Source organism: Mycteria americana, chromosome 20, assembly GCF_035582795.1.
Source record: "Mycteria americana isolate JAX WOST 10 ecotype Jacksonville Zoo and Gardens chromosome 20, USCA_MyAme_1.0, whole genome shotgun sequence".
In the NCBI taxonomy this organism is placed as follows: Eukaryota; Metazoa; Chordata; class Aves; order Ciconiiformes; family Ciconiidae; genus Mycteria; species Mycteria americana.
Window position 1 is genome coordinate 6,267,776 of NC_134384.1, and position 24,322 is coordinate 6,292,097.

The 24,322-nt window shown below is 69.0% G+C and overlaps 3 protein-coding genes across 8 annotated transcripts in view; all 3 read right to left on the reverse strand.

Moving 5' to 3' along the window:
* Window positions 1–4,413, reverse strand: part of CELSR2 (cadherin EGF LAG seven-pass G-type receptor 2) — a 36,342-nt gene extending 31,929 nt beyond the window's left edge. For both annotated transcript variants that reach the window (XR_012778477.1, XM_075521665.1), the window contains exon 1: window positions 682–4,413. Coding sequence is in view for 1 of the 2 variants with exons in the window: in XM_075521665.1 (XP_075377780.1) it covers window positions 682–4,405 (3,724 nt within the window). In the remaining variant the exon portion in view is untranslated. The remainder of the gene's footprint in view (window positions 1–681) is intronic.
* Window positions 4,414–5,740: 1,327 nt separating this feature from the next.
* Window positions 5,741–12,642, reverse strand: SARS1 (seryl-tRNA synthetase 1). Of its 2 annotated transcripts, none has more exons than XM_075521712.1 (11): window positions 12,453–12,642; window positions 10,439–10,509; window positions 10,182–10,262; window positions 9,368–9,526; window positions 8,740–8,883; window positions 8,204–8,359; window positions 7,481–7,702; window positions 7,265–7,394; window positions 6,566–6,723; window positions 6,344–6,473; window positions 5,741–6,194 (listed from the first exon to the last, which is right to left on the reverse strand). In XM_075521712.1, the coding sequence occupies exons 1-11, from the start codon at window positions 12,586–12,588 to the stop codon at window positions 6,034–6,036; spliced, it is 1,548 nt and encodes a 515-aa protein (XP_075377827.1). In that variant the 5' UTR covers window positions 12,589–12,642; the 3' UTR covers window positions 5,741–6,033. The 2 variants fall into 2 exon arrangements, with proteins under 2 accessions (XP_075377827.1, XP_075377828.1); XM_075521713.1 differs by having other exon boundaries at window positions 10,439–10,505; window positions 12,449–12,642.
* Window positions 12,643–14,247: 1,605 nt separating this feature from the next.
* Window positions 14,248–22,874, reverse strand: ELAPOR1 (endosome-lysosome associated apoptosis and autophagy regulator 1). Of its 4 annotated transcripts, none has more exons than XM_075521791.1 (21): window positions 22,516–22,874; window positions 21,759–21,951; window positions 20,715–20,862; window positions 20,521–20,601; window positions 20,177–20,282; window positions 19,937–20,086; window positions 19,614–19,702; window positions 19,338–19,515; window positions 19,101–19,229; window positions 18,926–19,016; window positions 18,717–18,822; window positions 18,473–18,610; window positions 18,130–18,384; window positions 17,347–17,520; window positions 15,883–16,063; window positions 15,667–15,763; window positions 15,481–15,582; window positions 15,124–15,250; window positions 14,864–15,042; window positions 14,611–14,776; window positions 14,248–14,454 (listed from the first exon to the last, which is right to left on the reverse strand). In XM_075521791.1, exons 1-21 carry the CDS (start codon window positions 22,736–22,738, stop codon window positions 14,386–14,388), a joined length of 2,982 nt encoding a protein of 993 aa, XP_075377906.1. In that variant the 5' UTR covers window positions 22,739–22,874; the 3' UTR covers window positions 14,248–14,385. The 4 variants fall into 4 exon arrangements, with proteins under 4 accessions (XP_075377906.1, XP_075377905.1, XP_075377907.1 ...); XM_075521790.1 differs by having other exon boundaries at window positions 19,614–19,705; XM_075521792.1 differs by having other exon boundaries at window positions 14,445–14,517; window positions 19,614–19,705.
* Window positions 22,875–24,322: the final 1,448 nt, after the last annotated feature.

Here is a 24,322-nt window from a genome sequence, read left to right on the forward strand (position 1 = left end):
GGCCAGGGTGCCAGGACCCCCCCAAATACACACACCAGGCCCAGTGCCCCCCCCCAAATTCAAGTCTTCTGGAAACACATGCAGTGGGGTGCTGGGACCCCCCTCAAATACTGCACTGGACCCTGAGCCCCCCCAAAATTCACCCATCAGACCCCCCCCATAACATGCACATAAGGGTACCAGGACCCCCCCCATGCACGCCCCAGGCTCTGCCCCCCCAAATACACGTACAGGCCCTGCGCCCCTCCCCCAGACACAGGCAGGGGGTCCTGGCCCCCCCCAGCAACACCCAGCGAGGTGCCAGGACCCCCCCAAATACACACACGGGCTCCTGCACCCCCAAACCCCCGCTACAGAGTCCTGAGCCCCCCCAAAAAAACCCCCATGCACTGGGGTATTGGACCCCCCCAGACACCCCAGGGCCGAGACCGGGGGTGGGGAAGGAAAAGGGGGTGCTGGGGACCCCGACTGCCTCCAGCTGGGACGTCTGGGTTGGGGGGAGCACAGCATCCCCCTCACCCCCCCAGATCTGGAGGGTGGGGGCAGCCAAGATAGGGTAGTGGGACCCCAAACCACCTCAGCACCACGCAGAAGGGGGGGGGGGGGGGCACCCACAAGGGCTTCCCCAGCCCCAAACCTTGGACCTCCAAGCCACCCCACCCCGGGAGCGAGGGGTCTTACCTGAGACGGAGACCCTCATGACGGCCTCCAGCGGGCGGTTGTTGTTCAGGGCGGGGCTGAGGCGCAGGTCCCCGCTGCGGGGGTCCAGCAGCACCAGGTTGAGCTCGTTCCCCTGCTCGAAGGCGTAGGTGAGGCTGTCGGAGACGTCGGGGTCGTAGGCCGGGATGCGGCCGATGACCCCCCCGGGGAAGCTGCCCGAGCGGTTGGTGATGTAGTTGTTGAAGAGGATCTCAAAGTTCTTGAGTTGGGGGCTGTTGTCGTTGGCGTCGCGAAGGCGGACGTGGACGGTGGCCCGGCTGACCAGGGGGGCCGAGGTGGCTTGGACCACCATGACGTACTCCGCCTTGGACTCGTAGTCCAGGTCGGCCAAGGCAGTGAGCTCGCCGGAGAAGATATCCAGCTGGAAGACCTCGGGGATGTTGCCCTCCACGATCTGGTACATGATTTGGGCGTTGGTGCCCTCGTCAGGGTCGGTGGCCGTGATCCGGGCCACCACCAGCCCGATGGGGCTGTTCTCCTCCACGAAGATGTCGAACTCGTCCCGCTCGAAGACGGGCGGGTTGTCGTTGACGTCCAGCACCGTCACTTGGATCTCCACCGGCGTCCGCTTGGCCGGGACCCCCTTGTCGACAGCGAACGCTCGCAAGGCGTAGAGTGGCACGTTCTCCCGGTCGAGGCGGCGCAAGGTGCGGACGATGCCCGAGGTGGACTCGATGATGAAGTCGCCGTCGCCATCGTCACCCCCTTGGAAGGTGTAGAAGACCCTGCCGTTGAGCCCCGAGTCACGGTCGGTGGCGGAGACCTGGAGGACGCTGGTGAAGGCGGGCACGTCTTCGTAGACGGAGCCCTGGTAGGAGTCACGGAGGAACTGGGGCGCGTTGTCGTTGACGTCGCTCACCAGGATCTCCAGGTAGGTGGTGTCGGACTTCTGCGGGATGCCGTTGTCACGCGCCGTGATGGCCAGGGTGTAGGACACCTGGTCCTCGTAGTCCAGCTCCATCTGGGTAGTGACGGCCCCCGTGTCGGCGGCGATGCGGAACTGGGGGATGCTGTCCTCCATCAGGTAGGTGATGCGGGCGTTCTCCCCCGTGTCCTCATCCGTGGCGCTGATGACCACCACGGTGGTGCCCACCGGCCGGTCCTCGTTGACGTTGACGGTGTAGTGGGAGCTCTGGAAGACGGGTCGGTGGGTGTTAGCGTCGGTGACGTTGATGACCACCTGGGCTGTGTCCTGGCGGGTGCCGTCGGAGGCGGCGATGGTGAGGAGGTACTGCCGCTCCAGCTTGTAGTCCAGGGGCAGGGCGAGGGAGATGAGCCCACCGCCGCTCTGGCTGGTGATGGAGAAGCGGTTGCGGGTGTTGCCGCTGGAGATCTGGTAGGTGATGACGCTGTTGGCGTCGCGGTCGACAGCGGAGACGGTGAGGACGCTGGTGCCCACCGCCGCGTCCTCGTTCAGGCGGGCGCCGTACTCCCGTTGCGTGAACTCAGGGCTGTTGTCGTTGACGTCCAGGACGGTGACGCTGACGCTGGCCGAGGAGGCCATGGGGGGGTTGCCCTGGTCCTGCGCCTCCACCTCGAAGCTGTAGAAGTCCACCGCCTCCCGGTCCAGCTCGGAGGCCACCACGATCCACCCTGTGCTGTTGTTGATGGCGAAGGGGAAGCCGGCGCCGGTCTCCAGGAGGGTGTAGACCAGCCGGCCGTTGTCACCCGAATCGGCGTCAATGGCTTGAACGTGGATGACGGAGTAACCCACCGGCACGTTCTCCAGCACGGTGGCCTGGAAGGGTGTGCTGACGAAGATGGGGGCGTTATCGTTGACGTCCAACACCTGGACGGTGACCAAGCCGCTGATGTTGGAGAGGGGCGGGCGGCCGCCGTCCTGCGCCCGGATCCGTAGGGTGAACTCCTTGCTGACCTCGTAGTCCAAGGGGCTGACCACGTCCAGCGCGCCCGTCTGCGCGTCGATGTAGAAGTGGCCGCGGGTGTTGCCGCTGACGATGCTGTAGTGCACCAGGGCGTTGCTGCCCTTGTCGCGGTCGGTGGCCGTCACCCGCAGCACGGCCGAGTTGGGCGCCACGTCCTCGGGGACCTGCGCCACGTAACGCTTCTCGCTGAACTGCGGCGCATTGTCGTTGTCGTCCTCCACGGCGATGCGGACGGTGGCCGTGGCGCTGCGGGGTCCTGGCTCCTGGCCCTGATCCGCGGCCTCCACCAACAGCTCGAAGGCCTCCACTGCCTCGCGGTCCACGGGGCCGCGGGTGCGGATGACGCCCGAGCGGGGATCGATCTCGAAGACCTCGTTGGCGCCGCCGGCGTTGAGGAGACGGTAGAGGACGTTGGCGTTGGGACCGGCATCGCCGTCGGTGGCCCGCACCGTCAGCACCTCGTAGCCCACCTCCAGGTTCTCCCGCACGCTCTCCCGGTACTCGAGCTGCTCGAAGGCCGGGTCGTGGTCATTGGCATCGCTCACTGTCACCGTCAACGTGGCCATGGCGCTGCGCCGGGGCGTCCCGTGGTCCACCGCCGTCACCCGGAAGACGTGGGTGCTCTTGCTCTCGCGGTCCAGGGGGGCGGCGGTGGTGACGGCGCCGGTGACGGGGTCCATGGCGAAGAGGGCGTCGGAGCGGCTGTCGAAGAGGGCGGCCATGGCGTAGTGCAGCCGGCCCGCCTCCCCCTCGTCGGGGTCCACCGCCGTCACCCGCGTCACCGGTGTCCCCGCCGGCCGGTTCTCCCCCACCGAGGCCTGGTAGCTGGAGGGCTGGAACTGCGGCGCCGTGTTGGGGCTGCGGCGCCGGCGGGAGGGGCTGCGGGTCACGGGGCTCCTGGTGGCCCCCGTGCTCAGGGGGTCCCCAACATCCCCAGTACCCATTGTCTCCCTGGTGCTACTGGTGTCCCTGGGGACTTTCCCAGTGTCCCCATTACGTCCAGTAACCCTGGTATTCCCGGTGTCCCTGGAGACTTTCCCAGTGTCCCCATTACGTCCAGTATCCCTGGTGTTCCCGGTGTCCCTGGGGACTTTCCCAGTCTCCCCAGTGCATCCAGTATCCCTGGTGTTCCTGGTGTTCCTGGGGACTCGGGTGCCCCCGGTGTCCCCAACATCCCTGGTGCTCATCACGTCCCCAGTGCTCCCGGTGTCCGTGCGGATGTTGCTGCTCCCAGTGTCCCCGGTGTGTCCAGTATCCCGGGTGCTCCCAGTGTCCCCGGGGACTTGGGTGCTCCCAGTGCCTCCAGTGTCCCTGGTGCTCCCGGTGCCTCCATGGCCTTGGGCACCCCCGGGGCTCCCGCTGCCCCTGGTGTCCCCGGTACCGCCGGGGCTCCCGGTGCCGCCGGTGCCTCGGGAACCCCCGCCGCCGCCGCCGCCGCCGCCGTCCCCGGAGCCGCCGGAGCCGCCCGCGGCCGGAGAGGGCCCGGCGCCGCCGCTGTCCCCGGTGCCGCTGGAAGCGCCGGTGCTGGGGGAGGGCCCCGCTCCGCCGCTGTCCCCGGTGCCGCCGGAGCTGCCGCTGTCCCCGGTGCCGCCGCGGGGCCGGAGCAGCGGCAGGAGCGCGCCGGGCGGGCAGGTGCCGGTGCCGATGCCGGTGCCGATGTCGGTGCCGGTGCCGATGCCGGGTCCCGGGGGCGGGCGGCGGGGCTGGCCCGGCGCGGGCAGCAGCAGCAGCAGCAGCAGCAGCAGCGGCGGCGGCGGCAGCAGCGGGAGCGCGGCCCCGCGGGCGGGCGGAGCGCCCATGGCGCGGTGCGGCCGCTGCCGCCGGTGCCCGCTGCGCCCCGCGCCGCCGCCTGCGCCCCTCCCGCCGCCCGCGCGCGCCCGCCGGGGCGGGGCCGCCGCTGCACCGACCTGCGCCGCGCTTAAAGGCGCCGCCGCCCCCCCCCCCCCCTCCGGGCCCCGCCCGCGGCGGCAGCGGGGGCAGCGCGGGCCCGGGGAGAGGGGAGGAAGGGGGGTGGGGGTGGGGGGGCTGCACGGGCAGAGGGCACGGACACGCGTGGGTGTCGCACACGCAGTGCCGCGCGCGCCCGTGGCACGTGCACACGCGCGGGCCCGTTGCACACGCACGTATTGCACGCGCACGCGGAACACGCGCGTTGCACACGCAGGAGCTGCGCCCACGCGGGGCACGCGCGGCGGCACGCATTGCACACACGCTACGCGCACAGCCCGCGCAGGGCACGCCCGCGCAGCACACGCGTGACACGCACCCCCTCCCCCCCCCGTGTCACTGCTGCACGCGGGGGGTCCCCGCACCCCACCCCGCTCCCAGCCCCGTGGAGCCGCTCCGGGGGCACCGCAGGCCTGGGCCGGCCCCGTCGCACCGGGGACTGGGGGGCACCGGGACGAACCGGGAAGGACTGGGAGCGCTGGGAGGGACCGGAGGCACGGAGGCCTGGGGATCCTGGGGGACGAGGGGGGCACTGGGGGGCCGGGGTGCACCCCCACGGGGGCCCAGCGGGGCGGAGGGGGACGTGGGTGCAGCCCGCCTGGCACCCGGCCTGGCAGCCGGCGTCGGGCCCAGGGCGTGGGTGCCGGGCAGGACGGTGCAGGGCCGGGCCCGGGGGCCCCGGCAGCGGAACGGGTCGGACGGGTGGGGGCTGGGGCGCGCCCGGGGACCCCCCGGCACCCGCCGAGGGCCGCGGTGACTCAGCGGGGCCTCTCCCCGCCCTGGCCGGCGGCCCCGGCGCCCTTCAAACGGGAGCGGGGCGAGGGCGAGCCCGACCGGCTCGGCGGGTGCTGCGCCGGGGGAGGGGGCAGACGGCTGGCTTCCCTTCCCTTCCCTCCCCAGCACCCGTGGGCGCAGCCACGGCTTTCCCACGCACAGCCCGGGACCCCCTTCCCTTGGGGAAACTGAGGCACGCAGCCCCCCCCCCCCCCCCCCCCGGCAGCTGGGCGAGCGGGGCCCGGCCCCTCGCTGAATTGCACAGGGGCTCCCGCGGGGCGGCCTTTGTCCGGGCCATTGTGCGGGGCCGGCGGGGGCCCCGGCGGGGAGAGGGGGGAGAGGGGGCCAGAGCCGCCCCCCCGCCGGGCCGGAGCTCCCCCCTCTCTTGCCTCCCGCCCCCCCGGACACGCAGCTCAGCAGTTCTTGGCTTTATTGGACCGAGGGAGAGGACATTTTCCCTCCCCAGGGAAGGGGGACCCCCGGCCCCGCTCGGCAGAGGGGGGACCGGAGCCCCGACAGCGTCAGTCCGTCGGCCCGTGGGAGCGCGGTGCTCCGTGCCGCGGGGCGGGGGGCGCAGGCGGTGACCGGCGGCTCCCCGCCACGGCCGGGCCCCGAAGCGAAGGTGACGGGCGCAGGCCTGGGCGGCGAGGAAGGCGAGATGATCCGGGAGGCCCGCGAAAGGTCCCGGGGCGGGGGGGGGCAGGACTCAGGCGCTGTTGACGCCCATGTTCTGCATCTGCTCCTCCAGCACCCGCTCGCTTCCCCCCCCCGGCTTCTTCTTGCCCCCCTCCTGCTGCTTCTTCTGCTTCTTGGAGAGCTCCTGCTCGATGGGCGCCGGCTTCACGAACCGGATCAGCTCCCGCAGGTCTGGGCAGGGGGGAGAGCGGACGCCACGCGTCACAACCCCCCCTCCACGGCTCTCCCGCCCCCCAGCCTGGAGGGAGGGGGGTGCGGGGGGGCGCTGGGGGGCGTAGGGTGCCCAGGCTGGGTGGGGAAGGGAGGGTGCTGGGCGTTACCTGGGGGCATGAAGTCCCGGAGCTTCTCCGGGACGCGGACGCCCTCCTCCGTCTGGTAGTTCTCCAGGATGGCGCAGATGGTGCGGGTGGTGGCACACATCGTGGCGTTGAGCATGTGCACGAACTCCACCTGCGGGGGGGGGGACACGGCGAGGGGGGGGGTGACACGGCAAAGGGGAGGAGGGGACAAGCGGGACACAAGGAGGACGAGGTCGGCCTCACCTTGTCCATCATCTTCTTGGTCTGGCCGTAGCGGATGCGCAGGCGGCGTGCCTGGTAGTCGGTGCAGTTGGAGCAGGACACGAGCTCGCGGAAAGCGCCGGAACCGGGGAACCAGGCCTCCAGGTCCAGCTTCTTACTGGCAGCGTGGTTGAGGGAGCCTGGGAGACAGGGGCGCAGCGCTGAGCAGGGGGGTCCCGCTGCCTCCCCCGAACGTGCCCCTCCCCGGGGACAGCAGCACGGGCTAAAGGCATGAAGCCTCCGAGGTGACTTCGGAAGGGACGTGGGGTTCCTGCGCCGCAGCGCTGAGGCCGGGAAGGAGAGTTTAAACGGGATAATTTTCCTGGGAGAGTTCCCAGGAGGAGTTGGGACACTCAAACTGTCCCTCTGGAAGGGACAGCGGGGACAGTCCCGGCACAGCGCGGTGCCCACACCGGCTCCCGGCAGACCCAGAGCAAAGCAGAGGATCTCTGCAGAAAACCAAACGTCTCCTTCCTCCACCCCGGGGGCTGAGGCACCTCCTCCCCTTTGCCGGGTCTGGGGACAGACACAGCGGGAAGGCGAGCCAGGGACAAAGAAAGCCGAGCCGGGAAGTGGGTCAGGGCCAGGGTGACACCCGAGGCGCCGGCAGAGGTGGCTGGTGTCCTCCCGGGCCGGCGCGGCACAGAGAGGTGGCCCCGGTGCCGCAGCCCCTGCCCCTACCCGAGACGATGTTGACGATGTGGTAGGGGATGCCCAGGGACTGGTAGAAATCCTCCGCCGTGGCCATCATCTCCTCAAACATCTCCCACGACTTGTTGTCGTGGGGCGAGGCGTAGACGAACTGCTCGATCTGCAAAGAGAAGGGAAGCCCGCGGTGGCGCCGGCCCCGGATACAGCCCCAAATTCCCGGGGGGAACGCCGCCCCGCTCCTCTCACCTTCTCGAACTGGTGGACGCGGAAGATGCCGCGGGTGTCGCGGCCGTGCGAGCCCACCTCCTGACGGAAGCAGGTCGACAGCCCCGCGTACTTGATGGGCAGATCCTCTGGCTTCAGCCACTCGTCCCGGTGCAGGGCGGCGATGGGCTGCTCCGAGGTGGCGATCAGGTACTTCTCGTCGATGGAGCTGTCGTCGGCCTTCTCGCTGCCCTTGCCGATCACCTGGGGGGGGGGACAAGAGCCACCGTCCCCCTTCCCCAGCTGCTCCCGCACCTCCGGGGACAGACGCTCCCTGGCAGATGCGCAGGCAGCCGCTCTCCCTGCCTGCACACGGACAGGCAGCGGGGCTTTCCGGGGCCGGCGCTCAGAGCGGGGACAAGGTGGCTCGGGAAAGGGAGCAGCTGCCGTTTGCTGCTTGTTTGGCCTCCTTCAAAAGCCCCGATGGCCTCCCGCCAGCAAAGCTGGGGACGAGCCACCTCCCCGTCACCGCATTGCCATGACAACCGCCTCAGCAGGGACCAAGGCCACAAAGATGGACCCCGGAGACAAGGAGCAGAAGGGAGCCGCTGCCGCGGCCTCGCCGGGGCAGAGGGGATCTCAGCCGGCTCCCTCCCCGTGGGGGAAGCCGCGTGGCGGTGGCTTGGTCAGAAAGCCAGCGCCCGGAGGGGACGGTGGGTGCCAGGCGGCGAGACACGGAGACCCGGCGGGCGTCGAGCCGCTCACCTTGTAGAGCTCCTCGTCGAACTGGCTGAGCTGGGCCACCTCCTGCATCACCTCCTTCCGCATGAAGAAGGGGGTGTAGACGGGAGTGTAGCCCTTGGCGCGGAGGCTCTGCAGGGCGTACTGGATCAGGGCCTGCTCCAGGAACACCAGGGGACCCTGGGGGACAAGGGAAGCCACTGCCTGTCACACACGCACCCCGCTGTGCCACCCCTTCTCGCTCAGCGGGTCCGGGAGCACACGGAGCCCACGCCAGCTCCAGGCTGCTCTGACTGCCAGGCTCAGCATCACCCTCCGGCTGCGGCAGGGACGCCGGAGGGGATCTGGAGGGTGCCCAGGCCACGGCGGCAGCACCACCGAAGCCAGAGCCCGTCCCACGCGATGAGCCGGCTCAGCGTGAGCTCACGCCGCCGTGGAGGCTGCCATCGCTGCAGCGAGCTCAGCCCAGGGGAGCAGAAGCCAGGACCCCCCTCCCCCCTCATTTCCCTCAGCTCTGGCTCCGATCGTTTCCGTGCCCCCGCGGGGGTCTGGGCTCTCACCTTAAGGAAGTAGCCCCGGCTGCCCGCGACGACGGCCCCCTTCTCTCCCTCGTAACCGTCCACCATCACCACCAGGTCCACGTGGGAATACTTCTTCCTGCAGCTGCAGTCGCCCCAGACCCGCTCCACCTTGTTGTCCACGTCCTGCAAAAAGACGGAGAGAAGAGGAGGGGGAGCCCATCACCTCAGCTTCCAGGGCTGCGGCGACACCAGTCTCTGTGTTGCACCTGGGCCCAGTTTGGGATCCCACACTACAGAGCCTGGAACCCCAGTCCTGATCCTGGCCAGTCACTTATTATGCGGCCACTTGGCAGCCGGCCCGGCCCGATTGTGTTCCCCCAGCAAAATATTCCTGCCGGATGAATGAAGGCAGTGGAGGGAGATCCCAGCCCCCCGGCTGGAAGCGAGTTTCCCATGTATTCCCCCAACAATGGCCGTGTCCAGCGTTGTCTGAGCTGCTCTTTGTCTGCTCTCGGCAGGAAACACTGTCTTGTCATGCAGATTTCATTCACCCGCCCGCTGATCTTGGGTTGGGGGGGACCTCCCCGCGGCGAGCCCCCCGCTTGCCGGCAGTTGTCTGGCTTTGATGAACCGGCGCGGCCGGCCCCGAGAGCACTCTTGTCCCTACCTCATCGTTGCTGATGGGCACCGAGGGGTGGAGGAGGTTCCCGATCTCCCGGAGGCTCTCAAAACGTTCTGCTTCCAGCCTCACGCGCTCGGCGTCGCACTTGAGGATGGCTTCGTCGATGAGGAGACGGACTTTCTTGATCTGGGATACCTGCAGAGCCTGCGCAGGCAGCCGGGTGAGGCGGGGAAGGGAAGAAACTGCCAGGGAGAGGGGGCTGGCAGCCGAGCGCGGTTAATCACGGACCCTCGTTCGACCGACACAGCTTCTGGAGCAAAACCGAGGACTGAACACATCAAACAACAGCCCGAGGGGACAAAGGACCGACATAAGTCAGGCTCTGAAAGGGCCTGAGCGAGCTACGGCGTCACACAGCGCCCGGCAGGGACGAGGGGGAGCAGTCAGCTCCCATGGCAGCAAAAGCCGGCCAGCGCTACGCTCATTAAACATCGCAGTTAACGAATTGGGAAGGGGAACGGGCAGGGAGGAAGGGACTTGCAGAGGACACGCAATGATTGAGGCTGCTCAGATCCCCCGGGGAAGCACAGGATGAGCCCTGTGCTGGGGAGCAGGCCGGGAGCTGCCACAGACCGAGGCTGAAATGGTGTTTAGGTGAAGGACACTGAGAAGAGCTGGCTAGTGCTGTGCGGGACGGGAGGAAACAAGGATCCTCCTGGCAGGGGGCTCAGGCAGTCCCCTCTCGCTTGGTGCCGGGGTTTTGGGGACCTCATGCCACTAACTTGGGCAATTACAGGCGAAGCGCTGGACAAACTGGGTGGGCCAGCAGCACAGCGGGGGGAGACGAAGTCAGACTCACCCCCAGGATGTCGGCCGTGAGCTCGTCGAGGTTCTGCGCACTCTCCGGTACAGACTCGTCTGCCCCCACTGGCTCTTTTTTCTGCAGCAGGAGGAAAAAGAAACCCCAGCAGGGTTAAAGAGCAAAGCTCCAGGGTAAAAACGTTCCTCAGTGATGTGAGGGAGAGGCCTGGAGAGCAGAGACCTAGGGGAGATGCCACCAGTTAGTAACGTCCCGCCAATGAATCGCTGCCAGGACTCTCTGCCTTTGTGCCTCACCTTCATCTTGTCTCCGATCGTTTTGCTGCACAGGTTCTTCAGCTTGTTCAAGTTATCGGCACGAAACCTGCCTAGAAAGCAGAGGGGAGGGAGCCGTCAGCCAGCCGCACGAGTGGGAGCGGGGCTGGGATCTCTGTCCGGTGCCGAGAGGGGCCACGAAGCCTCAGGCAGGAGGAGAGGGGACGGCAGCTCCAGGGACACCCATCGCTGCTGGCCCCGAGTGTTTTGGAAGGATGGGGGATGGTTTGACCATGTGAGAGCACGGTGTGGGGCTGGCCGCAATGTGGGGCAGAGACGTGGGGAGCAAAGGGCTCCCACGCAGGGGTGTCATTTGGAAACACCCCAAGTGACGCTGCACCGGGCCACGGAGACGAGCCACAGCCCCACCAGGACCCCCACGCTGGGCTGGGGCCACCGAGGGCTGAGCAGATCCAGGGCTCTGGGGCCACAGCGATGAGATTCGGGCTCTTCGATGAGGGGACTGGGGACATTCCCCCTTGGTGACACCAGGGCTGGGAAGGGCAGAGCCCAGAGCCCCTCCTGGCAGGGCAGCCCAAATCAGAGACACACCAACGCCAGGGATGCGTCACCCCAACAGGGTGACATCCCCATCTGCAGGCAAGATCAGACCCACGGGGGTGGGGGTGGGGTGATCCAGACTCACGAAACACAAAGGGTTAAGAGCCAGGGAACAGGGCACAGCAAACATGACCCTGGCAGCCTCTGGTGGACCCTACGGCACCGCGGCACCGGCAGACACGGGATTGCATCAGCCGGCTGCTCGCCAGTGCGTCCTGCCAGCCCCGCGCCTCGCGGTTACACGCCAGCGCACCCCTCCGCAGCACCCACCGCCGCCGGGACGGGATGGGGCTCCGCAGGGAAGCGGCCGGGGCACAGCCCCCACCGCCAGCCTGGAAAGCTGGCTGGCCCTGCAGGATGAAAGGCCCTCGGATAAAATTAAGGAGGTGATGACGGCACGGCCGGAGCCAGGGGACGCGCCGGGCGTGATTAAGCAGGGCCGGGCTCATTCACATCAAGGCAACGGAATTAAAAGCGTGTTTAAAGCTGCCTCTTTCATCCTGCGGTGGCGGCGAGGGGGACCGGGGTGCCCTGGGAACTGCGGGGTTCTGGGGTACCCACCCCTCCTCTCCTCCCACCACACCCTCCTCCGCACCCAGGCACCCAAAATCGGGACTCAACGGCAGCTCCCGCTGCCCGACCTCCCGCCCGGGCCGAGGGCGATGGGGACAGCCGCCCCTGCAGCCGCCCCTGCTCCTGCCCCTCCGAACCGAGCGGGCACGGGTGTACCCCCACTGCGGGACCCCCTGCCCTGCCCGGCCGGATCCTGCAGCAGTGCGGCTCGGGCAGCAGCGCAGGGAGCGGATCCCTGCGGATCACCGGGGGGGCTGGATCACCGGGGGGGTCCATGTGCGGGCCAGGCCAAGGGGGACTGGCAATGGGGATCTGCCCCAGCCCTGCGGAGGGGGAAAGGGGGGGGATCCACCGGGAGAACCTCTCCCCAGCCCTAGGGAAGGGGGTGAGGGGGATCCACTCAGGGACAGACCCCCGGTCCCCCCAGCGATCCACCCACAGTTTCCCCCCGTCGTGGAGGGGAAAGATCCACCGAGGAGAACCCCCGGGGCTGGGAGGGACCCCCCAAAGGTCACCCCGCCTTGGTGAGGGGGTTTGGGGATCAATCTGGCGACAGGCTCCTAGCCCTGGGGGGGGGGTGGAAGAGAGGGACCCCTGAGAGATCCCCCATCCCTGGGGAGGGGAGATGGGGGCCATCACCTGGGGACAGGCCACCAGGCTGGGGGGGGCTGAGAGGGGTCCCCCACCCCGGGGGCGTGTAAGAGCGGACGTGCCCAGCCCGGGACAGAGGGTCCCCTCTAGGGGGGTGACAGGCCCTCCTGGGGGTCCCCCAGCCCCGGGGGGTGCCAGGCCCCCTCAGCCCCCCCCCCCCAGCCCGGGGGGTGCCAGCCCCCGGCCCGGCCCGGCCCTCCGCCCCACGTACACCTCCGCCAGGCGCCGTCGGCCCGCACCAGCGCGTCCACCAGCGCCGGGTCCTTGAAGCGTTTGCGCTGCATGTCCCGCACCATGGCGGGGTCGCCGCCCTTGTCGGCGCGGAACAGGTCCAGGTCCAGCACCATGATGGCGGCGGCGGCTCCTGTCAGCCCCCGGCAGCGGCCGCCCCCCGGCGCGCATGTGCGGGGCGGCGCATGCGCAGAGAGGCAGCCTGCGCAGGCAGCGCCGCCGCCGGCCGCCAGGCGGCGCTGGGGGGAGGGGGGGGGGGAGGGGAGGGCGCGCTGCGGGGAACAGCGCCCCCTGGTGGAGCGGCGGCAGCGCAGCGGGGCGGGGGCAGCGGGGGGGTCCGGGCATCCTCCGGCACCCCCGGGGGTCCCCGGGGACTCTGGGTGTCTGCTTGGGTGTCCCTGAGCGTCCCCGGGTGTCCCTCTGTCTCCCTGGCTACCCTCAGCGGCCCCCGGGTATTCTGGTGGCCCCTGGGTACCCCCATCCCCGGGCCCCCTCGCACCCGCCAGCATCCCCAGGAGCCCCTGGGTGTCCCCACGCGTCCCCCGCGCCCCCCTGCAGCACCCCACGGCACAACCACGGCTCCCCATGGCACCCCACAATACCCCCTGGCACCCCAACATTCGCCTCCACCAGCGGCAGCGCGGCCCCCCCAGCACCGGGCGCCGGCCCCCATCGGGGGACACATCCCGGGACGTGGCCCCCGGGGAAGGCGGGCTGGGGTGGCCACCCACCGCCACAGGAGCAGCCCCCCGTCATCCCCACCGTCCGGTCACTGGGGCGGTTCCCGGAGGGGTCCTGGGTGCCCCCACCCGTGTGGGGACCCCGTCCTCGTCCCCCCGAGACGGGGCAGCCAGGTGGGGGCCAGAAAGATCCGTCTTTATTGCGCTGCTGGGACATGCGGATCCCCTGGCACCGCCGAGAAAACGCGGAGAACCGGGTAAAAAGGGTCGGGGGGTCCCAGGGGGGCTGGCACCGGCCCCCACCCCCCCGTGCCAGGGGACCCCGGGGTCTGCAGGAACGAGGGGCTTTGGGAGCGAGGCCGCGGGGGACCCCCGGGGTGCCCCACACTGGGGGAGGGACACGCTGACCCGCGTGCCACGGCGGCGGTGGGAAACGCCGTGCCGGGAGCTCCCGGCATCGGGCACCCACTTTGGGGCAGAATCACCCTAATTGGTCAATTTGTGCTGGTGGCCAAGTGAGCCCGGGCAGGGAGAGGCGGGTACGGGGCTGGTGCCGTGCCGTGCACAGCTCGCCTGGCACGGCACGGCACGGCACAGCACGGTCTGGCATGGCACGGCATGGGACCGCATGGCACAACATGACATGGCCTGGCCTGGCACGGCACAGCACGGCACGGCACGGCATGGCATGGCCTGGCACGGCGTGGCCTGGCACAGCCGCGGTCCACCAGGCACTCGCCTCGGCACCCCGAGCGGCCACAGCAGCGCAGGAGGCAGCCGTGCCACGGCTGGAGCTCGCACACGCGTGTGCACGCGCCCACCCGCATCCACACGCACACGCCCCCACGTGTGCACGCACACACACGTGTGCGCACGCGTCCCCACGCCACACGCCCACGCGTGCAACCCCACCCCGTGCACGAGCACCCCGCACACGTGTGCACACACGGGTGCTACGCTCCTGCACACACTTAACCCGCTCCCCCCCCCATTTTGGCGTGCCCAGCTCACACCCACGTGTGCCGGTGCCGGTGTCCCGGTGCCGCGGGGGTCACACAGAGCCGTCGTACAAACCCCACACCTGTATTTGGCAATTTTCGGCGCTTGGCTTGGGGGGGGGGGGACACGGGGGGGGGGACGTACAAAAGCCGTAACGAAGCTCCGGTCCGAAGCGGGTCCCTAAGGCCACGTTGGGGGGTGGGGGGGTGAGCGCGGGTGGCCCCCCCCGCCCCGTCACAGCTCCATGGCGGTGCTGCCGGACGACGTCTTCAGCGGGACGGAGTCGAAACCATCCGGCGTCCTCTGCGGCGAGCCTCGGCGTCAGTGAGCCCTCCCCGACCCCTCTTCCCCCCTGGGACGGGGAAACTGAGGCACGGAGCAGCCGCACACCACACCACCGCTGTGGCTTCTCCGGTGTCTGCTCCGGGGTTGTGCCCCCCCCCCCCCCCCGCCCTTTACCTTGGACGTGAGGGACTTGATTTTGCCAAAAAGCGATTTCTTGCTGGCGAAGACCAGGTCGTCCTCGGCGTCCTCCCCCTCCATGATGGCACAGCTATCCGGCGCTGGCAGCTCGCTCTCCTTGGCCGCCGCGTTCATCACCAGCTTGGAATATTTATACTCCAGCCTGGGGACAGAGAGGGGACAGGGAGCGGTGGCATCAGCCCCCCATGGCGATGACCGTCCCCCCCCAAATCCTGGCGGCACCGCTCACTTCTGATTCTTCTTCCAGAAGTAGGCGGCAAGGGCGGCGAGCAGGATGGCGGCGCAGGTGCCGGCAGAGATCCCCACCTTCAGCCAAAAATCCACGCTCCGGCAGCTCCTCACCTTCTGTGCCGGCAAGCTCTGCCCGCCGCGGCACAGCCGGGGCTCCCGCCAGACGTAGGTGGTTCTCTGGGGGCATACGGGGGGCTCAGCGGGGTGGGTGACCCCCAGCCCATCCCCGTGGCATCCCGCCTGGTGTCACGGTCCTACCTGGATGCCACCGAGGCAGGCGCCGACGATGGGGCGATAGTGGCTGGCGGAGCAGCGGGGACAACCCTCGCCCGTCACCCAGAGAAAGTGGAAGGTGCAGCCGTCGCAGGTGCCCTCGGGGCATTTGCTGGGGGGGGAGGAAGAAAAGAGGGGGGGGGCTCGGCCGGTGGTGACACCCAGGGTGGGGGACACCTGGCACGGGGACGGCGCGGTCCCCAAAGCAAAGCACCCAAGGGATGCGCCCCGCGCCCTGCCAGCCAGGGTGGGCAGGAGATAGGGGTGCCACCCCGGGGGGGGTGAGGACGCTCCCCCCCGCTCCCCAAAGCCACCCCGGTCCCCAGCACCGTCCCCACCTACCTGGGCACGGCCAGGGTGCCGGTGCCCGGGCGCAGCGGGTCGCAGCGCAGGCGGATGGCGGTGGCCCGGCCGCCGCTGCAGGGCTGCGTCACGTCGTTGGACCTGCCGAGGGGGACACGGGGGGCTCAGCGGGGGGGACAGCGGGGTCCCCGGGTGCGTGTGCTCCCCCCGGTCACCCACCCTCACCTGAAGAAGAAGACGATGTCGGGCAGGTCGGGGTGGCCGGGGGGGAAGTGCTCGGGGGGGGACGCGATGCCGTCCAGCGTGGAGCCGGCGGTGACACCTGCGGCGAGAGCGGGGTGTCCCGGTGGCACCGAGGTCCCACGGGAGGGGACGGCGAGGATGAAGCTCAAACCACGGCGGGAGAAGGGGGACCCCGGAGCACCCCGAGCCCCGGCTCACCCACGACGCGGTCGGCCAGGCTGACGGGCTGCGAGGACACGGCCGTCTTGTAGCCCATGACGTCGGGGGGCACCAGGATGGACTGGCAGACGTAGGACGTCACCACCCGGGCAGGGTCCCCCTCGCCCGCCGGCAGCCGCGCGTCCGTCACGTTGTCGGTGCAGGAGGCCATCTTCCTGCCCTGGCGGCGAGGAAGAGGGGGGTGACGCCGGGCGGCGATGGCGCACGCGTGTCCGCACGCGTGTGCGCGTGTCCGCAAGTGACGGCGCACATTTGCGCGTGCGCCTGTGTGTGCACGGCCGTGCGCGCGTGTTGGCAGGACTGGGGGTGCGCGTGTGTGTTCGCATGAGTGTTTGTGCGTGTGTCTGCCTGTTTGCACGAGCGTGCAAGTGTGCGCGAGTTTTTGTAAGACTGCGTGTAGTTGCACGTGTGTTTGCGTGGCTCCGTGCGTGCGTGTGTGCTTGCACAAGTGTGCGTGTGTTTGCATGTGTGCACATGTCTGCACGTACACCTGTATTTGCACAACTGCATGCGTGCATTTGCACGACGGCACGTGTGTGCATGACCATGTGCACGTGTTTGCATGACTGCAGGCGCACATATGTGTTTGCATGAGTGTGCAAATGCGTGTGAGTGTTTGTGCACATTTGCATGTATTTGCATGAGCGTGCACCTGTGCGTGTGTTTGCACGAGTGTGCAAGTGTGTACGAGTGTGTTTCTATGACTGTGCGCAGTTGCATGTGTGTTTGCATGAGTGTGCATGTGTTTGCACGACTATGCGCATGTGTGCACGTATGACTGCACGTCCACCTGTGTTTGCACAGCTGCATGCATGCGTTTGCATGACAGCATGTGTGTGCATGACCACGTGCACGTGTTTGCACGACTGCAGGCGTGCATATGTGTTTGCATGAGTGTGCAAGTGTGCGTGACTTTGTGCATGCTTGCATGTGTGTTTGCATGAGTGTGCAAGTGTGCGTGACTGTGCGTGTGTGTTTGCATGGGTGTGCGTGTGTGTTTGCATGGGTGTGCATGTGTGCACGTATGACCGCATGCACACCCGTGTTTGCACAACTGTGTGCATGCATTTGCCTGGCCGTGCACGTGTTTGCGCGACCATGCGCACATTTGCACGTCTTCTTGTATGACTGCACGCACACCCGTGTTTGCACAACTCGGGCACGCATTTGCACGACTACGGGCATGCGTTTGCACGTTTGCATGACTGCCGGCGTTTGCGCGACTGCACGCGTGCGCGTCTTTTGCGCTATACCTGCACGCCTACCTGCGCGTCTGCCTTACGTACGCCTGCGCACGTGTGTCTGCCCTATATACGCCCGCGCGCGCGCGTTCCCGTCGCCGCGTGCACCCATCCCTGCCTGTAACGCCCTCCCCGTGCCCGCGGGCAGCGCTGCGGGTGCTGCCTGCACGGCGGGCACCGCCGCCTGCCGCCCCGGCCTCACCTGGTTGCCGCAGAGGCTGATGTTGAAGTGGTGGAAGTACTTGAGGCCCTTGGCGGTGAAGCTGGGGCCGCTGGCGAAGGCCGTGCCGGCGGCCAGCGCCGAGAAGTCGTAGTGCAGGATCCGGCCCGGCAGCGCCAGGGAGAAGCTGCAGTTGTTGTAGCAGAGGGAGCGGAGCTGGGGTGGCGGGAGGGGGCGGTCAGGGACGGCCGGGGGCTGGCGTCACCCCGCCGGGGACAAACAGTGTCACCCATCGGGGAGAGATGGGGTCGTCCCCTTGGGGACAGCGGAGGGCTGGCATCACCCGTCGGGGACAGCCGGGGCGGGTGGTGTCACCCACCCAGGGTCAGATACTGTCACCCACCCTGTCACCCATCCAGGATGGCCAGGGGTGCTGGTGTCACCTCCCTGGGGACAGCTGGGGATTGGCATCACCCATCCAGACAGTGTCACGCACCCAGGATGGCCGGGGGGGCTGGTGTCACCTCCCTGGGGACGGCTGGGGGGCTGGCATCGCCCATCCAGGACCAGATACTGTCACCCACCCGGGATGACCAGTGGGGCTGGCGTCACCCTGTCAGAGATGGCTGAGGAGCTGGTGTCACCCTCCTGGAGCTGGCTGGTGCCACCCATCTGGGACGTCTTGGGTGGGGGGCTGGTGTCACCCCTCCGGGGCCCACAGCATCACCCATTTGGGATGGCCGGGGGCGGCTGGCGTCGCCCATGGGGACATGACCCCGCCACCCCACAGACCCCCGCCCCCAGGGGACGTGCGGGGACGAGCACCTGGTTGCTGCGGGTGCCGGGGCCGCAGGGGTGGCAGGCGGGGATGCCGTCGGAGGGGTGACCCCGCAGGTAGGTGCTGGGCGGGCAGGGCCGGCAGGCGCCCGAGCCGCGGTCCACGGCGTTCCCGGGGGGACACGGGGCGCAGGATCCGGCCAGCTTGGGGGCACAGCGCCGGCAGAAGGATGCCACCCCTCCCAGCACGTTGGTGACGTTGATGGAGTAGAGCTTGGCCACGTCGCTGGTGTACCGCCGGCCCTGGCACCGAGAGCACCCATCACCATCGCCCACCCGTGCCCCCCGGCACCCGCGGCCCCCCCGGGGGGGTCACCCCCCCGTCCCTCACCGCCTCGTGGTAGGGCGTGCGCTGGAAAGCCCAGGTGAAGCTCATGGTGGCATTTTTCTCCACGACGTAGGTGTAGGACTGCTTCCCCTTGGGGCCCGTCCACGTCTCCACCGGCGTGTTGGTGCGGGAGTTGATGCCCTGTGGGGACACGGGGATAGTGGGACCTCCCCAAACCGGGTGTGTCTCCCCCAAACTTGGCGTTCCCCCCCCCTCCCAAAATCCCCCCCGTGTCCCCCCCACTCACCACCATGAAGTAGAGCTCACAGCTGACGCTGCAGACCGTCTCGAAGACGAAGGTGATCCTGGCCACCTCCTTGCTCTCCGTGTCCTCCAGCACCGGGCTCGGGGGGCTGGGGACAGCGCGGGGGACGGCGTGAGGACGCTGCCGGGCTCTGCGCCACGGCGCTGTCCCCCACCTCCCCGGGGACACCCCGGCGCTGGCCCCCACCTCACCTGAAGCCGGGGACCACCAGCGTGAGGATCATGAAGTCGTTATCGGAGGCTCCCGCCGCCGTGTAGATGTAGTCCCCGGCCACCTCCCAGCCTGCGAGGACACGGCGATGGCTCGGCGGGGTCCCCAGCTGCCCCCGTGGGAGGGGACGGTGAGGGGACAGCGTCCCGGCGCTACCTGCCATCCCCTTGTACTCGAAGTTGATGCCGCTGAGGACGGTGGTCTCCATGTTGGGGGGCAACACGTTCCACCACTTGTACTCCAACCCCAGCACCGGCTCGGTGCCCGCCGGGCAGCTGAGGCAACCTGGGGACAGGAGGGGACAACCCTGCACCGGGGTGGCACCCACCTCTCCCCCCGGCAACTCCGGGTGCCCTGGCCACCTCTCGGGGACGCTGACAGTGACGCCCTTACCGGAGCCGTTGGAGTAGGAGCCGTAGGGGCAGGGCTGGCAGGCGCTGCCGTTGCTTTTGGCGAAGCCGGGGTTGCAGGGGGGGCACTTGGTTTTCACCCCGGACGGGGGCAGCTTGGCCGCCTGGGGAAGCTCCTCGCTGCAGATTTTCGGCTCTGCCCACTTGAACATCAGCTGGGTCTGCCCGGGCGGGAGCGGGGGGCTGAGCTGGGCAGGGGGGGGGACGGGGACACAGGGACAGGGGGTGCCGGCCCCCCCATAGACCCCCCAGGCCGTACCTCCCCGTGGGCGTCGCAGGCGGTGTGGGTGTAGAAGTAATCCTTGTCGGTGCAGGGCGGCCGCGGTTTGCAGGAGGCCGAGCCGGGCTCTGCTGACCGCGGGGCAGAGGGCGGCTGAGCCGGCCCGCCGAGGGGACCTTACCGCTGTCCCCACGCGACGCCCCGCCGCCACGCCACCAGCGGGGTTGCCCGCGTCCCCACCCCACCGAGGGATGGCAGGTCCTCCCTGCCCCTCGCATCACCTCTCCCTTCCCCGGGGGCATCCCCGCAGGGCGGGGGGGGGGACAAGGGGGGGACAAGGGGACCCGGCTGCCACCTCTCACCGGCGTAGGTGGCGGGCTCGCAGGGCTGGCAGGCGGTGGCTCCTTTGCTGGAGAAGGTGTCGGCAGGGCAGAGCTGGCAGGCGGAGGAGCCGGCGGCGGGGGCGTAGGTGCCGGGTTTGCAGGGGAAGCACTCGGAGGTGTAAGCCACCCCTGGCAGCGGGAGGGTGCTCAGGGTGCGGGAGCCATGGGGGGGGGTGGGTGGGGGGGGCGGTGGGACCCCCCCAGCCTGCAGCCACCTACCTGTGATGCCGATGTTCCTCACCAGCACCGGCTTGGGGACCTTGGACCACACGGAGAAAGCCGTGGTCCGCCAGTACAGCACGTTGTTGCCGCGGCTCAGCTCCACCTGGAAAAGGGATTGGGGGGGTGCTGGGGGGGGTCAGGGGGAGCAGGGTTGGGTGGTCCCACTGCTGGGGAGGGGGTTGCATGGGGGGGGGGTTTGAGGCACTAACCCCTGTCTGTCATCGCCCACCGCCCCCTCCGCATCCTCCTGGAGCATTTTCTTCCCAGGGGAGGGACGAGGGACCCTGGGGGCTGTGCCAAGGGACCCCCCTCGTGTCACCTCCCGCCCCCCCCGCACTCACGCTGTGAAACTCCCAGCCCTTCTCCGTCGTCCGCATCCAGCGCGACTCCTCCACCGTGGGCTGGCACTGGTCGTTCTGCACCTGAGGAGCCAGTGTGAGGACAGGGACCCCCCGCCCATGTCCCCAGGGACCCCCCCACGTCCCCAGGGACCCCCACCCTCCGGCCCTGCACCCCTCTGGTCACCGGCACCTACAAAGAACTCGAAGACGATGCTGCTGTCGGGGTAGATGTACTCAAAGGAGACGGTGCCCGACTGCTTGAGGTTGACGGCGTACATCAGGGTGGCCGTGCACTCGTCCGTGTTGGAGGCCATGTAGTCCCCCAGCGGCACCCACGTCGACCTGGGGCGGGTGGCACAGATCGCGGGCTCCGTCACCGGTCTGAACCCCGCGGCAGCCGGGATGGGGATGGCAGGGACGGCTGTGAGGGTCCCCAGGTGAGTGGAGCAGGGAGGAGGCTTGGGGACAGCCCGGGCTTGGGGACAGCATGGGGAACCCTGGGGACCGAGGATGGAGAGCTGGGCGCTGGGGACAGCCCAGGGGACACGTCACCGTGCAGTGGCCGGACGCTTATCCCTGGGGGACCTTTCCCTCCCCAGCCCATCCCGCCGCGCCGGCGAGAGGCGGGTGGGCTGCGAGGAGGAGGAGAGGGGGATCCTGCCGCGCCGGGGACGGCGGCTGAATAATTAAAGTGCTGCTGGAAGTAGGTTACATTTGCAAGTTGCATAAATGCTGCGGCGCGGGGCAGCTCGGCGGCTGCCGGTGCAACCGGCTGGCAGGAGGGTTCGGTGGCTGCCGGTGCCGATCAATGGGCTGCGGTGGAAAATAAAGGCACCGGTTCGTGCCGTAAAGGTGGGGGTCTCCCATGGGTGCTCCCTCTCTGAGGAGGGTTGGTGTGGGTGTCCCATGGGGTTGGGGTCCTGCCACGGCGGGTGGGGTTGATGCTGCCGGGGTGGCCCCTTGCTGTGGCCGGGCGTCCCCCGCAGCACCCTGCCTGCATCGCCTCCCAGGGAAGGGTGACGGAAGGAGCGTGGGGGACGGGGTGTCGGGGAAATGGGGTGCTATTTATGCACGGAGGTGTTGCAGCACCCATCCTGCTCCCCGCTGCACCGTGCCCATCCCCGCTGCGCCGGGGTGGCCGAGTCCCCCAGCGTCCTCCCGGGGAGGAGCAGCCGGGCTCCAGCCCCCCGCTTCCCGTTAACGGGAAGAGCCGTGCCGGCGGCGACGTGACAACTCACGCGGTGCAGTTCTCCACCGCGTCGCCGAAGCCGTCGTCGACCTCCAGGTTGGTGGCGACGTTGGCGAAGCCGTGGGGCACCTCGTCCCACTCGTCGAAGCGGACGCCGGTGCCCAGCGAGTAGGTGCCCTCCGCGCAGGGCTTGCACGCCTGCGCCTTCATGTCCAGGAACTCGCCCGCCTTGCAGGAGAAAGCTGCCCACGTGCAATGAGGGGGGGTCAGGGTGGTCGCCCCCACTCCCCCAGCACTGCTTCAGCCTCGTCATCCTCAGCTCTGCTTTTCGGAGCGCTCCCCGCTAGCGGAGGTGCCTGGCCGGCTCTGGGATCCCCCATCTCGAGCATCCCTGCGCGGCCCCACGGCAGCAAGGCAACCCCCCCCCCCCCCGGCCCCGATTTATGATTTTTGGCAACTCCGTGGCACTTCCCTGCCTGACCGCCAGCTCTTTAAAAAGCAGCGAGCACCAGGCAGGATGCGACCCCCTGCCAAAGCACGCGGCAGAGCCAGGGCACCCCCCAAGGCTGGGGAGGGGGGTCCATCCCCCTCATCGCATCCCGGCCTTCCCCGTGACGAGCTGGCAGCGCTAACGAGAGCGTACCGCTGCCGAGCAGACAGGTCCCGTCGCCGCCTTTGAAGGCATCGCGCTGCGACAGAGCTGACGAAAAGCTGCGCTTCGTCTCGCCGCTCCTCTCTCTCCCCTCGCCCTCGTTTCCCTCCCCTTCCCACACCCCAGGACCCCCCCATCCGCCCCCCAACCTTACAGCACTCGGTGCCCTTGACGGGGTCCGGCAGGCCGGTGCAGAGTCCCGGCGTGTGTGGCACGGCCACCCTCCACCGCGAGCCCGTGCTGTCGCACGCTGTGTACTCGTAGTGGTACTCGGACTGGAAGAGAAAACGCCCAGGGAGAGCTGCGGCCCCGAGCCCCCCGCCGCGCTCCCCCCCAGGGGCTGCCCCCCGCCCCGCGTGCCCGGCTGCCTCTTGCATCGCTATTTCTGTTTTAAGCTGTTGCAATGTCCCACGGCACCCGGTCCCCCGGCTCGGCCAGCTTAGCCAGGCTGCTCGGCCCCAGCCCGGGGGTGCTGGGGGCAGGGGATGCTCAGGGCGGGGGTGCTGGGGGCGGGGGGAGGTTGGGGGCAGGGGATGCTCAGGGCGGGGGTGCTGGGGGCGGGGGGAGGCCCAGGCTGGGGTGATGCTCGGACCAGGGGGATGCCGAGGTCCCGGGGGATGCTGAGGGTGGGGCTTCAGGTAGGATGACCCCCCCCACTCCAGGACGTCCCCCCCGGGATGCCAGACCCCAGGGAGGGCTGTGGGGTCACCCAGGCCACACGCACGTACCCAGCACCTCCCTGATCACCCCGTGGTGATCACCGGAGACAGCCCCGGCGCAGTGAAGGCGGCCAGCACTGCCGCCCCGTCCCTGGGTGCCGGCAGAAACCTCGGCATCCCCCGAGCGCCGATGAGCAGATGGCACCGTCGCCGGCACGGCACCCTGTGCCTTGGCGTGGCCCAAGCGCGGGGACACGCGTTGCTCATTAAACAGGCTCCTCGGTGCAACCGGGATGCACCGTCCTGCTCGGGAGCCACGGCAGCGGCGGGAGCACCCCAGCTGGATGCCGGAGCAGGGTGCAGCCGGGAGGAAAGGCGAAGGGCTGGGGAGAGCGGGGCACCGTGACCCCCCCGTGCCGCCAGCTGCCTCCAAGCTGGGACTGGCTCAAGGCCGGTGAGGAGGCAATGCCGGGGGCAGGCGAAGCCCAGCCGGCGCGGTTAATCTCCCAGGCAGGGTGAAGGCCGGGTCTGGCCGCTCCGTGGTTGATACCGGTGTGGTGGGGTACCAGGGGGGCGAGGGAGCGAGGCCGCAGCCCCCCCACCCCCCCACTGCAGCACCCCTGGGGTTTCAGAGCCGGGCGCCGTGGCTTCGTGCTCCCGGCAGACGCCGGAGCGTGGCAGGTTGGCGAGAAAACAACGCTTTGATGTTTCCCGTCAGCTGGAAACGGTGACGATGGGGGGGAAAAGGGGGACGGAGAGGCGCGAAGGCTCTGCCTGCAGCACCCCTGCCCACCTACGGGCAGCACCGAGCCCCCCACGGCCCCGGGACAGGGACGCAGAGGAGGGTGCCCACCGCCACGGCCAGGACGGGGGCACCCATGGGGTCTCCGAGCCCCCCACATCGCTCTTGCTCCCGAGGGATTCCCTTGGGAAGGTGTTTTTCCCCTCTTCCCAAACTTCCCCCCCCTCCCCAGCACGGAGCTGAGTGGCTGGGACGAGCGATGTTAATCACTCCCCTTTGTAAAAGCTTCGATTTTTTTTTTTTTTTAATCTAAATAAATCGACCTAATTCAGCCCCAGGGTGGCTCTGCAGCGGCGGGGGGGACGGGACCCCAGGCTGCCACCACCACCCTGCTCCGGCCAGGGGAGGGAGAGGGTCTGTCCCCAGTGGCGGGGGGGACAGGGGACATACCCTCCGTGGGAGCGATCCCTCCCGGGGACGGGCGCCAGCCGCCGTCTATTGTTTCCAGCTCCGGGCCGTGGAACACACACACAAAAAAATTGGATCACGGCACAAAAAAA

Excerpts from the sequence above, each read along its gene's own strand:
- SARS1 (XM_075521712.1), bottom strand. The coding sequence starts at position 12,588 with ATGGTGCTGGACCTGGACCTGTTCCGCGCCGACAAGGGCGGCGACCCC. Across the intron at positions 10,510-12,452 it reads CGACGGCGCCTGGCGGAGGT|GCAGGTTTCGTGCCGATAAC; the intron begins GTACGTGGGGCG and ends TCTGCTTTCTAG. Across the intron at positions 7,395-7,480 it reads GCGTCCACCAGTTCGAGAAG|ATCGAGCAGTTCGTCTACGC; the intron begins GTGAGAGGAGCG and ends TTCTCTTTGCAG.
- ELAPOR1 (XM_075521790.1), bottom strand. The coding sequence starts at position 22,738 with ATGCAAGAGGCAGCCGGGCACGCGGGGCGGGGGGCAGCCCCTGGGGGG. Across the intron at positions 17,521-18,129 it reads CCGGCACCCGCAGCAACCAG|CTCCGCTCCCTCTGCTACAA; the intron begins GTGCTCGTCCCC and ends CCGCCACCCCAG. Across the intron at positions 14,455-14,610 it reads TCAAGTCCCTCACGTCCAAG|AGGACGCCGGATGGTTTCGA; the intron begins GTAAAGGGCGGG and ends GGCTCGCCGCAG.